The 18,422-nt window shown below is 26.2% G+C and overlaps 1 protein-coding gene across 3 annotated transcripts; it reads right to left on the reverse strand.

The window, feature by feature from the left end:
- Positions 1-3,431: 3,431 nt before the first annotated feature.
- Positions 3,432-17,243, reverse strand: ATP7 (copper-transporting ATPase 1). 3 transcript variants are annotated; one of them, XM_089228480.1, is made up of 23 exons: positions 16,805-17,243; positions 16,499-16,736; positions 10,571-10,706; positions 10,104-10,325; positions 9,865-10,036; positions 9,506-9,799; positions 8,185-8,348; positions 7,796-8,025; positions 7,545-7,734; positions 7,236-7,475; positions 7,040-7,180; positions 6,861-6,969; positions 6,542-6,795; positions 6,283-6,480; positions 6,054-6,213; positions 5,822-5,990; positions 5,610-5,757; positions 5,399-5,519; positions 4,974-5,320; positions 4,752-4,901; positions 4,608-4,678; positions 4,387-4,536; positions 3,432-4,263 (listed from the first exon to the last, which is right to left on the reverse strand). In XM_089228480.1, the coding sequence occupies exons 2-23, from the start codon at positions 16,558-16,560 to the stop codon at positions 4,143-4,145; spliced, it is 3,849 nt and encodes a 1,282-aa protein (XP_089084606.1). In that variant the 5' UTR covers positions 16,561-16,736; positions 16,805-17,243; the 3' UTR covers positions 3,432-4,142. The 3 variants fall into 3 exon arrangements, with proteins under 3 accessions (XP_089084606.1, XP_089084607.1, XP_089084605.1); XM_089228481.1 differs by lacking the exons at positions 16,499-16,736; positions 16,805-17,243 and adding an exon at positions 11,904-12,064; XM_089228479.1 differs by lacking the exons at positions 16,499-16,736; positions 16,805-17,243 and adding an exon at positions 10,818-10,947.
- Between the last annotated feature and the right edge of the window lie 1,179 nt (positions 17,244-18,422).

Raw genomic sequence — 18,422 nt, forward strand, 5'->3', positions numbered from 1 at the left:
TTTCTTTTAGTTTATACAAAAATGTTTTAATTTGTTAGACAAGTCTTAATTATGTTTAGAATTTTATTTAATATGTACGTAATAATAGGGTGACATTACTACAATGCTCCCATTATAAAACCTTTTTAGTTTTTAATAATATCATAGTACCTATATTAGTATAACTTGTATACCTAATAATATAAAACTGGGTTTTCAGTACGTGTTCGAATCTGTTAGGCAACACATGTGCCACTACTTATCGTACCCACATTTATAGTTTATTATAACATGAAAGAAAGGGTGTCCATTATTTAACAGGTAATAATAATTATGTTATTACTTAATATTATCTATAATTATTATACAGTGTATTCAATAATAAATGTAACACGAAATATTTCGAATGCATAACCTTGAATTTAATTGATATTATTTACTGTATAAAAGATTTAAAATTAAATCTATTTAAAAAAAAAATTTTATGCATATGTAACAAACGACATAAAAAAAATATATAATCCCCCTTTTTGAGTTTGAATTTAAATTACTTTAATTTTATTTAACAATTTTGTCGTATTAGTTTTTTTCTATTTTAAAAATTGACTTATTGATGAGAATGAACAACAATTTTTATTTATGCATGTTGTATTTATATATTCTAACAGCTTATATACAATTCTAGAATTTTTCATGTAATTTTTTGTAACTTATGTGTTGTATGGTAAGTAAACATACATACATTATTATCGCTAAATTATTTAAAGATTATTAAGAAATATTATAAATTAATACACATAGATTTTAAACAATTTATCACTACAAATTGTATTAAAACAATTTAAAATTGTTGAGGAACCAGAGGAACTAAAAAAAGTTTTTTATTTAAGATTTTAGGAACGATGAAAAGAAAAGTTCCTTTTTCTCGGAGTCAATATTACTGCGACTCGACCAAACGCGTCCATCCCTCGCAGGACGTCGTTGTCACTTAATGACAAAGGCTCATTAATGTTCAGTATGTTCGTAAAAGGTCTACGCTATAATTATAGTATAATAATAATATAGTATAAATAATATACAATTTTTACCAGTGGCGTAACCAGGATTTTTCTCCAGAGTGGTGGAGGACGATTATAAATAATTTCATAAAATATGTGAACAATATTATATTTGCATATGTCTACATTTTAATTTTAAAAAAAATTTTAACTGCCAAAACATGATCTTACAATATGTGTATCGTGAAGGCCGACCATTTGTTCGTCATCGATGATAACCTATTTTCCAAATAAATAGCTAGTATATTAAGAGGACGCTACATTCGCATATTATTGTGTCTCCGCAATCTTACAAGTGCGCAGCACAAATTTTATGCTCAACAGTTCAAGCTTAGCTCCGTTGGTTTAAAATTTAGAGTGAATCGACCTCTTATAAAAATTAAAGATAACATTATTATCTAGGGCATCATTTGGGCTTTTTATAATATTTTATTTTTAAAGTAAGTTCTGAGTTTTTTTTTAATGTAAATTGTTTGTATATCTTAAAATATTACTTATATAAAACTCGCTTTAAAATTAAAACATAATAAAAAGCCCATGTAATGCCCTAGATAATAATTTTACTTTTTAATTTTATTAGAAGTCAATTCATTCAATTAAAAAACCGTTTTTTACTCAAATTGTCAACCAAATCATAAAACCAACAAAATCCTCACACATAACTGGAACCACAAAACTTACCTACAGAAGACGAGCCCAATCTCTAGACCAATTTTTAGTACCTATAGAAATTTGTATTACAATTTAATGATAAAAAAATTAAAATATATTATAAAAAATTTGACTTTAAAAATGTCGTTTAAAATATATTAGTAATTTTCAATTTTTTAGTTTTATTTTTATCAATAGCAATACAATTTTATTCGTTTGGCAAAAAACTTTAAAATGTAATACAAGGTTTCCCATAAGTTGATATAATAGCAGTTTGAAAATATTAAAAATACATTGGCACGTTTTTTTTTTATATAGGTAACTGTTTAAAGTTCAAATTTTGATAAAATGTATTTAATTGAAAATTTAAAACTAGGTTCCACATAAGTAGTTAATTCTATTACAAAAAAAGCTATAAGCTATACACACAAAGGTTTTTTATGGTTATTTTAAGTTCAAATTTTGATTAAATTACATACCTATTAATTAACTAAGAATAACAATTTTAGTTATATTGTTGTAGTTTAAAAATATTATTCTTGGGTACTTAAAATGTCTAGAGTAAACTTTATATTCTAATTCTAATAGTTAATGTCGTTAATGACTTTTATTAATACTTTATAATAAATTGTATATACCTTCTATGATTTATGAATGACTAAGTGAGTTGTGTACATAATGAATCAGATTTGATTAATTTAGAATTAATTTTATAGGTATCTAGATTTTTTTTTTTTTAAATAATTAATATAGTATCATACCTTGACTGACTGACCTTCTCCACTCAGAACCGTTTTTGGTATATAATGATATATTGATATTGTATCATTGAATTTTGAATTCAAATTTAATACCATCCATAACAGTAGCCCACTTGTAATCTACTGTATAGGCTGTCCAACAGAGTGACATCCACTAACCCACTTTTTTTTAAGAATTATTAAAAAGGAAAATAAAACTAACCACAATAATGACATTGAAACAAGGGTAAGAATTAGGTTTACAATTTGCATGAACATGATATTTAATTTGAATTACTACATATAGGTAGTTATACATTTTTAGTTATCACTAATTTGGTACCTACTTATAAGAATTGTTTGTAATTTGTGTGTTGTATCAAAAATTTATATAAATTTCTTATTATTTCAATTAAATAATTCTTAAATTTTTACTTATTATAGGTATAGTATTTATAATTTATATCACATACTAAGATATTTTATTTAGATGAAGTGGACTTGAAAGCACAATTTAAGACATTCTTTGGTATACCTATCTTAAATTGTTCTAGAAATGAAAGCCGAAATCACTGAACTGCTTAAAGTTATAAGTTAATTATTATATTTTTCAGAACTATTTCAACTTTTTATGAAAAGCCCTTAGCATGCTATACCTGAAATTATAGATCTGCGTCAACTATGGTATTAATAGTGCATAACAGTATTCACACAAGTGAAAAGTCTTACAAGTGAACTGATTGTGATTCATCATTTACACGTTATTCTATTTTGAAAACACACATAATGTGAATTCATACCGAAGAAAAACTTTATGAATGCAAACTTTGTAATTATAGAATTTATTTATTTATTTTAGTTCAGCCTTAACAACTCACGTCAAAACTCATACTGGGGAAAACCCTTAGGTATGCAAAACATGTGGCTATAGATGTGCTACATCTTCATTATTAAAAATTCATAATAGTTATCAAACAGAGAAAAGCTTTATGCACAAAAAAAATGTGAATATAGAGGTTCTTTATTTTCATCATTAAAGAATCATAATAGATTACATAGGTACTAGATATTAATCATATAAATCTGATTTATGTATTCAAGTTCATAGCTGTCTATCCATAAAAGAGAACAGTCTTATAAATTTAATATAAGTTATAAAATATAAAGCATTTGCTAACTTCAGTATAAGAATTCATATGAGTTTTTATTGATTTAATCTTTAATTGATAGTTTGATGTTAAACATTAGATATCACAAATACCACTGAAAATTAAAAAAATGACAGCTATTATTGTTTACATATTATTATTTTCATAAATAAATACTGTTATACAAAACAAAGGTAACCATTAATTTGAATAATAAATAACATCATACTAAGAATAAATATAATAATATCTATTTAAGTCTTATAAGCATAAAAAATCGTATAACATGGTATATGGTAAGAGTATAAGTTAAAAGTTTTACAAAATAAAAATGTAACAAAAATACATACATAAATATATATATAATAGAATATTGTATAAAATCAACTAATTTTTTTTTTTAAATGCATACAAAAACAAGATTATTAAAAAAATTTAATAAAAATAAACCTAAAATTGTATAATTATGTAAGAAAAAGGAAGACTTAACTTATTTACAAAATGTTATTGGTCATGTTTAAAAGTACTTAACACAATACCTGTGTCAAATACAATTGGTTATAGTCTCAAGCATTTATGCTTTTCGTTCTTTCAACATAATTTCCTATATCATGGTCTTCCATATCTTCAAAGGAGTTTAATAATTGATTTTCGGCTTCAGAAATAGTAGTCTTTCCCATCAAAAGCCTAAAACATAAATAAGTATAATAAAATTGTATTTTATACAATTATTTAAATAAGAAGTACAATACAATTAAACTCTTAAAATGATGAGAGAATCATTTACTATACAATTTATACAATGCATACTTGGATATTGCCGAAGATGTTGATGCTCTTATCATAATTGATGGTTCAATATCGTCTAATCCTCTATGCAAAGATATTGTATCAAGTTCAGTTTGAGATCTTGATAAATATTCTGGAGTAGTTAAAGTGGCTGAAGTTGGTTTTTTATAGCTATTAATAATTTAAAAAATTATAATAAATGATTTGAAGATAATTAAACTATAAAAATTGTAAATACAAACATCTTAAGTAAAAGTGAAGATCCAACAACAGACACCGAACTTAATGCCATTGCAGCTGCTGCCATCCATGGCTGAAATGGTAACATAGATTTAGTTAATATGCATAAATGTTTATGAATTACATTATTTATGTTATTAAATTACTTGTAATGTGACGCCGAAAGGACTAAACACACCCGCAGCAATCGGTATACCAATTAAATTATACATACTAGCAAATAAAAAGTTAAGTCGAATTCTTCGGACAGTTTTATTGGACAAGTCAAAACAACTGACAACATCCAGAAGATCATTCTGTGAAATGTTAATGATGTTAACAACAATATAAATAATACAATAATAACATTATATTCATAAAATACTTACTCTCATTAGGACTACATCTGCTGCTTCAACAGCCACGTCTGTGCCTGAAGAAATAGCAATACCAACATTTGCTTGTGCAAGGGCCGGAGAGTCATTAACTCCATCACCAACCATTGCTACTTTCAAACCTTTCTCCTGTAGAGCTCTGATCTTGGCTACTTTATGTGATGGCAATACTTCAGCAAACACCTTTTGTATTCCTACTTGTTTTGCTACTGCGCTAGCTGTTTTCCTATTGTCTCCAGTCAATAACATCACTTGATAGCCACGCTTCATCAATGTATATACAGCCAGATGAGCTTCAGGCTTAATCATATCCGATACACTGATTGTTGCTACCAACAAACCTAATGGACATTATTTTAATTAGTATTAAGTGTTCATTTATATATTTTATATATTTGATAAGTCATAATAAATAATACCATTAATGGCACATAATATTGCTGTATGGCCTAGAGTTTCTTCACTGATCATTTTAAAATTTACTTCTTTTGATAAATTTACTCCATTCCTAAACATCCATTCACGATTTCCAATCAATACCTAAAATTTAAAATACATGAGTTTATTTGTTTTCTTAACTCGAACAAATTTTAGTATATATATATTTATTTATATATGATTTTTTTTTACTTCATATTTGGTTTCATTTGGTTTTTTCTCTTCATTAATATCTAAAAATTTATGTAATTGCATTGATTGAACTTGAGTAGGTGGTTTTCCTAAAACCAGTTCAACAATTATGTTGTTATATTCAAATGATGATTCATTCGTTCCACTTCTATAAATTATGATACAAAAAGGGTTAACAAAAAATTCTTGAGTAAACACTGTGGAATTACAACCTTAAATGGTTTTGGTAGTTCATAATGAAATCGGATTTAGTTCCATTTTTGAATAAGTCATCAATATGAGAGACAACACACTTAATACCGCACCCAGCAACAGATTGAAAACGTTCACATTTTCCAGATATCTCACATTTAAATACTTCTTTTATAAATTTCACCAGAGCTAAAGAGTTGAACAGATATTTGTGTTGTGCAAAAATATTGAATAACATGTTTTAATAATTACCAGAAGCTAAAGGATGTTCACTACTAATTTCAGCGTTAGCAACTATGGATAATAATAGACTGAGCGAACAGATCATGTCGTCTACAAATAGACAAATCCTTGATACAGTGGGCTTTCCGTATGTAATAGTACCAGTTTTATCAAACACAACATATTTGACCTAAAGGGATATTAATTTATCATAAGGAAAATAAAATGTTAAGTATAACTTTAAAACTTTGAATCTTACTTTATGAGCATTTTCTAATGCGTCAGCACCTTTTATCAGTATACCGTTAAGAGCACCAATACCAGTTCCAACCATAACAGCTGTTGGAGTGGCCAAACCAAGTGCACATGGACAAGCAATGGCCAGAACACTCAATGCACATCTAAATGAGTATTGAATAGCATTTTCCCATCCATCTGGACCATATTTTTCGTCGTCCTTTATAAAAATAAGAATTAGTACAGCATGTTTAAAATTACAACAAAGTATTTAACTTTACAGAAATAGGTAGATATTTAGTATAATAGCGACCAATGAAAAGCCACGATACAAGTGTGATAGTAGATATTGCTACTACGGCAGGAACAAAATAACCAGCAATACGATCAGCAAACTGTTGAATTGGAGCTTTAGATGTTTGAGCTTGCTCTACTAGTCGTACAATCTGAGCTAACATAGTTGCTTCTCCTGTATACGTAGCAACCATAAGTAGAGGAGCTGTCTGATTTAATGAACCTCCTATTATTAAGCTACCTATAAAATATTATCTTATATTATTTTCTTAGGATGTTGTGATAAAATATTTTATTTTTATTTACTTGGCTTTTTGTTCACTGGCATAGACTCTCCAGTAATCAAAGACTCATCACACGCTGATCGCCCATGAATAACTTTTCCATCAACTGGAACTTTTGTGTTAGGTAATACCTAATTAGATCATAAATAAAAATAAAATATGTAAGATAGAACCATTTTTTATTTCTAAATTGTATAATACCTTAAGGATATCTCCTCGTTTAACAAGGTCAACATTGATTTCTTTTTCAGTTAATATTTTAAAGTCATCAGTAATTGTCACCAACAGAGCATCCGTAGCTTTTAAGGATAATAATTTAGAGAGGGCTTCAGATGTTTTACCCTAAAATTATGTAAGATTGTAATTTTTTTTTTTATATTCAATGACCAATTATTACTTTAGCAATATGTTCCATCCATCGACCAAGGGATATAAACACAAATAGCATAGGTGGTGTATCAAAGAAAGTCATTGGACTAGTATGTTTAGCTGGCGTTTCAGTGATTGCAATAAGAACAACAATGACTGAGTATACATAAGAAATGCTAGTGGCTACTGATACAAGAACATCCATATTGGTTGTATAATGACGTACAGCTTTCCAAGCTTGTACATGAAAATGCCAACCTCCAATAAACTATATTTACATTTTACTACAAAATTAATATTTTATCATTATAATATGCATATTTGTTTTGATAAATACCTGAACTGGAGTAGATAAAAGAAACATAATCAAATTTTCAAGCGAAAGCCCAGGAATCACACAACACATAGAAGAATGATCAATTAAGTTAAATGTCATACCCATCATAAAATAAATCATAGCAATCATGCATGGACCACCAAACAGTAATGATACAAAAAATGAATTACGCCATTTTTTTATTTCTTCACTAAAACAAAATTACAAAATTACATTTTATAGATGAAATATTAGTCAAATAAAAAGTATACCTATGATTCAAATAACTTCGATCTCCCCTATCTTTATTGTTCACCAAGTCAGCAGTAAATCCTAGACCAACAATATGGTCAGCAATATCTCGTGGACTAATTAGATCACAATCGTAAGTAATTACCCCTTTCTGAGTTGTGAGTGCAACTATAGCTGTTTGAACTCCTTTCAGTTTCATTAAATTTGATTCAATTTTGTTTACACAAGATGAACACGTCATACCACCAATCTAATAAAATACATATTATCTTATTAAAATAAAATTAATTATTAAGAATGTATGAGTTAGATTTAAATTTGATCTTAAATCATCATTCAAATATAAAAATATTTTGCAATGAAATTTTATTAAGTAATAATCTATAGGTGAAAATAAACAAATATTTACTCTAAATTCAGTTTGAGTAATACGTGAATTTGTGTCAGCTAAAACATTACAAGGAAAGCCTAAATCAGTAACTGAATTAGCCACATCTTCTGGTTGTACTAATGCAGAATCATATTGTACTTCAGCTTTAGCGGCCATTAGAGCAACTAATACACTTTTAACACCTACAGTATGAAAAAAAAATGTTAGGATAAAAAAAGTGGTAAATAGATATCACTCAGCTGCATAGTAGGTTACAAGAGGGTTATTGTAATGGATGGTATTAAATTTGAATTCAATAATATAATATCATTGTATACGAAAAACAATTCAGAGCAGAGAAGGTTTGTCAGACAAGGATATTTTATCTAACATCAATTATGTTGTTATTATTTAAAAAAAAAATTAGATACCTATAAATTTAATTCCAAATTTATCAAATCTGATTCATTATGTAACTGACTCATTCAGTCATTCACAGTATATACAATATATTAAAAAGTATTAAGAATTAATATAAGTCATTAACGGCATTAACTATTAAAATTGGAGTATAAAGTTTACTCTAGACATTTTAAGTACCTAAGAATAATATTTTTAAATTACAAAAATATACCTAAAATTGTTATTCTTAGTTATTTAATATGTAATTTAATCAAAATTTGAACTTAAAATAACTATAAAAAAAAACCTTTGTTCGTGAAGTTTATAGATTTTTTTGTTATAGAATTAACTACTTACGTGGAACCTTGTTTTAAATTTTCAATCCTTAGCTATAATAGTTAAACGTTTTATAAATTTTTAACAACTAAATAATTTGAAATTTTCAATTAAATACATTTTATCAAAATTTGAACTTTAAGCAGTAGTAAAAAAAACATGGTTATGTATTTTTAATATTTTCAAACTGCTATTATATCAACTTATGGGGAACATTGTTTTTCATTTTGAAGCTTTTATACTTAATGAATAAAATATTATTAACATTTATAGAAAATTCCAGTACAAATATTCAGTGAACATTTTGTAAGGTAACTTGTTTTTAAGTTACATCAATATCTAAAATCTATTTACTCAAAAACTGATTTTTCTTAAAATTTTTTGTTGTAATTTTGAAGTGTTTAAAGCCCAAACTAGATAGGTATTCCTTTCAACCAGAAAAGCTACTGAAGTTGAAAATCAAAGTATTATTTTGACAACTTATCTCATACACACACACACACAATATATATACATACATACATGCATACATAATAAAACACATAATTGTAAAATAAAATCAATACATTCATTACTCTGCTTAGAATCTAAAAAACTTATAAATTTCAATATTAAATAGTACCTTTAATTTTAAGACAGTGTTTTTCAATAGCAATAACACAAGATGCACATGTCATGCCTTTGATGTTAAGGTATGTTTTACTATATTCATCCTCAGGAACAAACATACTAAACACATTATTTGGAGCTTCAATTTTTTGATTTTTTAAAGAAACCTTAAATTTTGTAGACAAATTTGATATGGCTGATGCTAATTGTGAATCATTTATGTCCCCAGGGCGATGGACTATAGTTGCTTCTTTTTGTTCTAAGCTAACAGACACTGACACAACTCCATTTAACGCTCCAATTTTACCTAATTAATCATTCATTCAAAGTAAATTTAAAATTTTAAAATATAATTGTAAAATAATAAATTACTTTCAATGTTCCGCACACAATTTTTGCAAGACATTCCATCAACTTTTATCACAGATGTAGTTTGGTGAATTGGCACTGTGAAACCCAACTCTGCAATTATTGATTGAAGTTCAAAAACTGATATAGCATTTGAATCGTATACAATATTAGCACATTTTTGTTCAAGATTCACCTATACATGTCAACAAATCCATGGATGTAAAGAATTTACTATGCAAACACAGACATATAAATATTACTTGAACACTAAAAACGCCATTTTTTTCTCGAACACAGCCTTCAATTTTTTTTACACATGAGTTACATTTCATGCCTTCTACTTGTATGGTGACTTCAGTTTGTTTTTCTGGCTCAAAAGACACTAGAAAGCCCATTTTTTTTAATACTTGAATAAATAATGCAGGACTAGTTTGATTTAAGTCATAAAGTACACGCAAATAGTTTTGGCCAATTGTTACAACCTAAAAGCAATTAAATCAAATTCTAAAAATAAAAGATATTAAAATGTTTTTAATTAAAATTTAATATAATACTCCAGATTTTCAGATAAACTCATATGTGAGGTTTGAAATTTGATATTATAAATTAATGGTCAATTTACAAAAATGTATAACTCTACACATAGATGTATCAGAAAACTCTTATTAAAATAATAATATATAATATTTTGATATTGGCCATCAATGATTCTAGAAATTCTATTCACCTGGATTATACCAGTTTGGTCAAGTATTATACTGGCTGCTTCAGCGGCTCGTGAAACAACAGTTAATATTATAGTTTTGTGTCTTTCAACTGTCTCCGTATCACTTAATTTGTCTGATATGTTATTGGGCGGTAAACTATAATTAAAAACACATCAAATTTAATGTATACAATTTAAATTCATCAATATTTGTACAAAAAATTCTTTTTTGACATAATTGTTGGTACATATCCTAAAACTGTCTTACCAGAATTCATCATCATTAATCAATAAAGAATATGCCATTTTATTATTTATGAATAATATGAATTTAACATTAAATAGGTAAACTAAATTGAGAGTTGAATTACGCATCAGTATTACTGTTCATATTGATAGAAAATGTATCAATGAGGCAAAACTTGGACTATGAAATAATAATAAGAGATAACCTAAGTGACCAGAAAAAAGATAAAAACTTATTTTGAAACATTTAACATAATTAATATTTTAAGCAGTATAAATTATTTTAATCTATTAATAACTAATTGGTATTTCATATGCAAAATATCATAGCATAATCAATTATTATTGGAGATATGTAGGTAATTATAATTAAGGGGCTATGTAATTAACTAGTCTTGAAAAAATAAATAAATCAAATAAGTACATTAGTATTAACACAACTAAAATTTGCTTGTTTTATTAATAATATTATAAAATATAATATGACGAATAAAGTGTGATAATACAACCTATGCATATTAATAATAATATACAAAATAACTAGTTAAAATTAATTGATTGAGAATTTAAGACAAATTTCAAATACTATATAAATATTATAATAATAAGGATGATATGGTTCATTGATTACAATCTACAATCATAAACAAGGTAGGTAAGATAATTTTATATAGGTGTTAAGGCATTTTTAGATTCAACAAAATGTATAATACAATAATATATAGAATTATAGAAACATGTTTGCAAAACAAGAATATTTAATGAAATCAAAGGTCTTTCAAAATGTTAGTCCATAATTTCTAATTTACATGAAATATATTAGTTTAATTTAATTGGAATGATTCAATAAAAGTATCTAAATTACACATGATTAATATAAAGTTAAATAAATACAATTGTTAAGATGTTTATTTAGTAAAGATAATAACAAATGATACACAGGTATTTCATGAGATTTGTATAATCTTGTATAAATAATAAAATTAAAATATGATTTGTTTATTTTATACATTGGATGATCAATTAATGATAATTTTTATAACTTAGAAATAAAAACACTTACGATATGGGTTAATTGTACGCAAGTTATTATACTATAGGTACTTACATGTGCGCCAAAGTAAAGAAAACAATAAAACCATTTTCTTTGATACAAAAGTTAAAATTATTACAAAATTAGAAAAAAAATAGTTTATAAAAATAATGATTAACAATTAAATGTTACAATTTAATTTTATATCAATATAATCATTAATTATTAACTTTAGTGTATTTGTGTATTTGATATATTTCATTTTAATGACTTAAAAAAAAAAAATTTCATACATATTTGCTCAGAAGTATGTATAAATGTATAGAAATAAGAATAAATACTATACATACATATTACATACATATGAATTGTTACATTTCAATTCAATGTATAACACAGACCTTGGAAAGTGGCAAGAGCAAAAACTAGAATAAACCACTTTCACCAGTTACAGGTACTAAAATTCTTACATGTTTCAAATCCCCTCTCTATTAAATTTACAATAGATTAATCAAGACATAATTTTTGATGATAAAAATAGTTATTGGTGAATGTAATTACCTATTTCAAGTAATAAGCGGTAGTTATGTAGGTACAACAAGCACTTTTTATAATTTATCAATCTACCAATATAAAATCTAATGTTTAATGAATAATTAGTAATTTACTAACAATATGAGATACTTGAATGATATAACTTTACACTGTTTAAACTAAAGATTAAAACTAGGTATATCTTTTAATAATAGGTAGGTACTCAAAACAGAAAGATTAATTTAACTATTAAGAAGTTACTACTTTGAAAATTTCTAAAAGTAATTAAATTACTATCTATCATAAAACACAATATGCAATTTATGAAGCAGTCCTTAAATTTATATATTGTATTAAAACATTTATAACAAAACATTATACAGTTATATAGTTTTATATTAATAATACACAAATTCAGGTAATCAATATAGGTATCATATATTCCAGTGATTTCCTTTATTTTTACTAATACTTTCTGATCCCCGAGAAATGTATTTCTAATCTATATTCTAAAGAAATACTTAATAATATTAATTTTATTTATTAAAACAAATCTTGTAATCTTTAATATATGTCAACTACTTTTAAAATAGCTTATGGGGACCCTTTTAATATATTTCCATGTTCTTTGACCTAACAAAAACATTATGACCAATATTAACTATAACAAATAAAATGTTAAATGTCTATAAATACCTCAAAACTAGTTAAAATATTTTTTTAATATTATGGTGCTTAGAAATTTTTAAAATAAAAATTCGGTTAAAATGATATACTCAGTTTTGTTAGTTTTTGAAGTTACACCAAGAAACAAAACCGATTTTGTCAAACTTCAGGTTTTCGTAAGTCTTCAATTTTTCTATTTTTTTTTTTTTTTATCAAACACTTATGAAAACTATTGGGAAGTTTTAATTTTGACCTCTCTAATGCACCAACTAGATTCAATATCCCACCAGAAAAGTACTGATCTTTAAAATTAAAGCATTTTTTTGACTATTTATCATCTAGGTACAAAAAAAGCTTTACGCAGAATCTAAAAAGGTAATATAATCATTAAAATAGATAACAAGTAGGCATATTAAAAATATTTATTCTAGTTAAAAACAATTTTTGCTGTAATAACAATGAATTCATACATATTCTTTTCATACACTTTCCAGTTATTATGTGATGCATGTAGGTATTAATTTATTTATTTTTATTTTTATTCAAGTTAAGAGTCAGATAAAAATTAAGTGGCCAGTCAAGAGTTAATTATAAGGGCTGTTGAACTCTGATTAATAATTAACCCCCATATCCCTTTAAGATTACTGACAAGTGGTATCTATGAAAAAAGTTGTGTCATTTGGTTTACCTATAATTGATGATAAATTAAATAATAATTAACTATAAATTATAACCATTACATAATAGTTAATAATATTAATTATTTGTATGTAAGATACATAATAATACCGTTATACATAGTGGAAACATTCTCACACAAATAATGCAAACTAGTCATAACATGGGCGCCCAACAATAACCTTGCTTTAGAGTCCAATTGAAAAACTAAATTTCAGATCACTTATCAAATTGTCTAGGTTTATACGTTATACCTAGAGCTATAACTAATATATTAGTGTATAACCTATACATAATAATATATGCATCATCAGTTAATTTAATTTAGCCAACACTTAATAGTCATATAAATCAATAATTTAAAAGGAATTGAATTTAAGCTAGGAAATGATTTCTAAAATTAAATACTTTTTTTACAAAGTATTGAACTTGAGAAAAATGTAGTTAGTTAATAAAAAAAAAAAAAAAAAAAATGCAAGAAATTGAGAAGATTATAACCTTTAAGCAGTATTTTAGAAAGTACAATAAATCAACAAAAAATAAATATTTTGTAGTAGGTACCTATTTACCTTTTACTATAGTTTTTCTATATTAAATGTATTTTATACAATAAAATCAATCAGGAATTGTTTATAGGTGACTTTTTTAATTTAATACTTTATTAGATAACTACAATAACAATAACAATAAAAAAATACATCCACCCACCATTTTGTTTATAATATACTAGGTATAATCACTATACTAATTTATATTTAAGATGATTAGGACTTATTAAGAACTCCTAAGTCCTCGAAGGACTCAGCCTATGATTGTATCATATAGATTTACTCGTAAGGGTAAAGTCATTATTTAATCTACATTGAAATCACAATACGTTAAATGCTACAGGTAACAACCAATTTTCAATTTTCCCTCCATTTTTTGTAGGTACATAATAATGGTACTCAACCTGTAATATATAGTATACTTGATTCTATTTACTTTTAATCTTATCTCAACTGTAGTCTTAACTCAAAAATGTGATTGATAAATAACTAACTACATTTTTAATATTTAAGTTTTGATGTCTTGTATTTTTCTTTGTTAATATTTACCTACTTAGTCAGAATAATAATTTTTAAGATAACATTTTTAAATTTAAAATTATCATGAGCAGTGGTATTTTTTAACCATAGTAATGTACATTTTAAACATATTATTCAACATGGTGAGAACGTGAGATGTTATTATCAACCGTTAGATAAGATTTCTCCAACAAATATTTTTACAATTATTGGATTATACATACTATGGTTCTTACAAGGTTATACATTTATATTATATAATATGGTCCTATGGTTATATTCAGTGGTGTAGTTAAGATTTTAGTTTGGGGGAATTATATGTTTTTAGTAAAATTTGTAAGCCTCATACAGTAACTTACTCCACTAAATATAAAATGTTAGCAGTAAAATAAAAGTTTTGGGAGATCTATCCCCCTCATCCCCTCCTTCATTACGCCTGGGTTATTTTAAACAGTTGATCTTATGATTCTATACATTTTTAGTGAGAAGTCAAAGTTAAGCCTTAACATTTGCATTAACTGGTGGCAAGGTTTCAAATCGGCATTGGCATTTGTAAATTGTGTGATCTACCGGGTCTGTCGTGATCTACTATTAATCAATTTAAAATATTAAGAAAAATTCATGAGACTAATGAAAATCTATTACCATGCCATTGAATCGATTGTTGGTATCGCTCAATAACGAATCGGAATTATTTATTCATACATTTTTTGGAAGATATAAAAAAAGTTTATATTTCATAAAAATGTTGACTAATACTAATTGTATTATTTGTTTTGAAGACACAAAAAAACTCTAATGTATTGATTATAATTATTTTTTTAATTGAATTACATTTTTGTTACATAATATTACATATTTATTCATAATTTTTAGGTATTTAACTAGTTATTAACTGTTTTCTCGGTAGATCACACGCTTTACTAAAGCCTTAAAATCCAAATGATATATACATAAAGTATCACATAGCTAATCCATTTCTAATGCTGATATAATTGCGTCAAGTAAACATCACTCACTACACCACTGAATTCATATAGGAACAAGAAGTATAATTTTTAACAATATTATACCTAAGTCTTGTGAAAGCCAGAATTTTAAAGTTATAACATACCAATGTCTGATTTCAGAAAATATAAAAGTAATACTAATTTAATTTATATCAGAAGCTTAAAAAAAAAAAACATTTACTTAGTACTTACTAAAATAATAGAACATTTTTGTATTTTTAAATTTATCAAAATAATTAAAATTAGAATGAATTAGATTTTTAAAACGTTTATTTTAACTATAATGTTGATTGTTTGATACAAACTACACAATTGTAAGAATTACTGTATTCTGGAAAAAAAAATACAAATATACCTAATATTATAAATACTAAAAAGATTTATATATTTTGTGGATCTATTGTTAACTGTTCATCATTTGTTTTATTTTTTTTAGTTTAAACAAGGTACTATTTAAATATTTAATGGTAATTTATGTTACTTTGTATATATTTTTTCAAAAAGCTGTATGGCGCCTATTATAAAAACAAAAAATACTATTCAATCAATAATTTATGGTTTTAACTATTACTTACAGGTTATTACCTATACCATATGCGTTAATAATTATAGTTCAGTTATTTTTAAGTTGTTATAATATAAACATCACCCGTATGCCAGTAAAATAAATGATTAGGTAGGTACAAAACAATCATATTATAATTGTATCACTTACGTTTTTTTCTCATTGGTTTGTTTCAGTGGACTGTAGAGTTCAAAAATGTCTTCGGACGGCATAGTTACGGGTCGAGCGTCAACACTTAGAGTACAATTTGCAAAGTGAAAAATAAAAACAACCTAGTACAGTTGTACTAGTGTATCAGATGATATAACAGCAAGCTAAATCGATCAATAGATCATTAATGTATCCATTGTTCACAACGTCGTTTACATCCGGTCATCGCCTGGTCGGCCTAGAGTGAACGGCATGCGGATTAAAATAAATAAATAACATAATCGAAAAACCTAAAAATATTGGTACCTGGTACCCAAATCGCGTCCATGGGGTGTTACTCGATTTAAATTTAAAAATAAATTACACACACACACACAAGACCGGCAGCTGGGGGGTCGACGGTCCGAACGGGTCTGCTGTCTGGTAAAAACGTATATTATTATTTTGCGGAATTATTGCAAAACGCCAAACACTATGTCGTCAACGCCGCACCCGCAGAGGATAACGGAGAGACGGTACCGCGGCACGACGACGACTTGCAGAGAGTTTCAATAAAACTCGGCGATTAAATCTCGCCAACGTTGATCATAAAAAACGTATGGACGCAGAATAGATGATTTCGTCAGTGCCGCGATAGAGTTATCGATATCACATTGACACACGGCGTACGATGCCTCAATAATTGAATAACAGCATTAGGACATACCGAGTTACCTATATTATATTTCATGTAGAAATTATAATACAGATGGACAATATTGTTATTTGTTATTATCACCAGCAGCTGCAGTAGCTCCTGTTGTTATTATTGTGTGTTAACGTGAATTTTATAGATAATATATGTTATCTACAAACGTGTGCTTATGCCTTATTATTTGTATTATCTACGATGCTTGCCATAATGTGTTAATAATTAAAAATAGACGTAAGACAATTAATAGATAGGTCATAGAACCCATTAAATGTCTAAGGTTTATACCGCGATTTAATCAATATAATATATAATATCTTAAATCGTGATCTATATTCTTTATTTCTCTAGTTCTTTAATTTCACGATTGTAAAGAACTTTAATTTTATTCTTTATAATAGTGTTTACTTTGTACGAATCACAAATGGTAAATCATGATATTTAGAATTTGGATTATCATCATGTAACCTATTAGTCCTATTACATTCTTAACGGATCCTCCGTACTACAAATTATAATATGGCTACTGAGTCCGTAGCCATATTATAATTTTTAAAATTTTGTTTTTACAAACTGAATGTCGACTAACATTTTTCTACGATTAAGTATTGTACTAAAAACATTATTTATCGTTTAAGGCTTACAACTTTAAGCGAACATGTTTTAGAAAGGCGGGGGTTCGTAAGTGTTGTAGCCATTAGCCTTGTAGTTAAGAAGAGCCTGAAGAGCGAATAATAGTTTGCCAAATTAAATGTGCCTTCATAATTAAGAGGATGTCAATTGTCAGCGCACTATTTTGTTTACTCTCTCTGGCCCACGCGTAACATAGGCAAAAGGCATTTACGCAGAATCATTTTTTCTATGTCTTTGAGTAATTTTAGAGTAAAATCTCACATTATAAAAAAGATAAAGAATAATATTTTTGATAGAATGACATTCGATTTGTCTAAATATTGTCTCTAAATAATTTAAACATCATTTAAATGTACAGTATGTTTTTGTTTATTTTTAAAGTTGAATACAAAGTCAAATATCAATAAAATATAAAATCGATATGCCATTTCCTCAAAAATATTATTCTCTATCTTTTTTCATCCTCTTAATTATTGTACAATTTAATTATAAGTTATTTTCATTTACATCTGGTAATAAACATAGTTATTAGGTACTCAATTGTTGATAATATTTTGTATTTTAACACTCACTTGTTGAATTTAATATTGTGTAACTTAT

This window comes from Diuraphis noxia, unplaced genomic scaffold (assembly GCF_037042655.1).
Source record: "Diuraphis noxia isolate RWA-SAM2 unplaced genomic scaffold, SU_Dnox_SAM2 contig0005, whole genome shotgun sequence".
Classification (NCBI taxonomy): Eukaryota; Metazoa; Arthropoda; class Insecta; order Hemiptera; family Aphididae; genus Diuraphis; species Diuraphis noxia.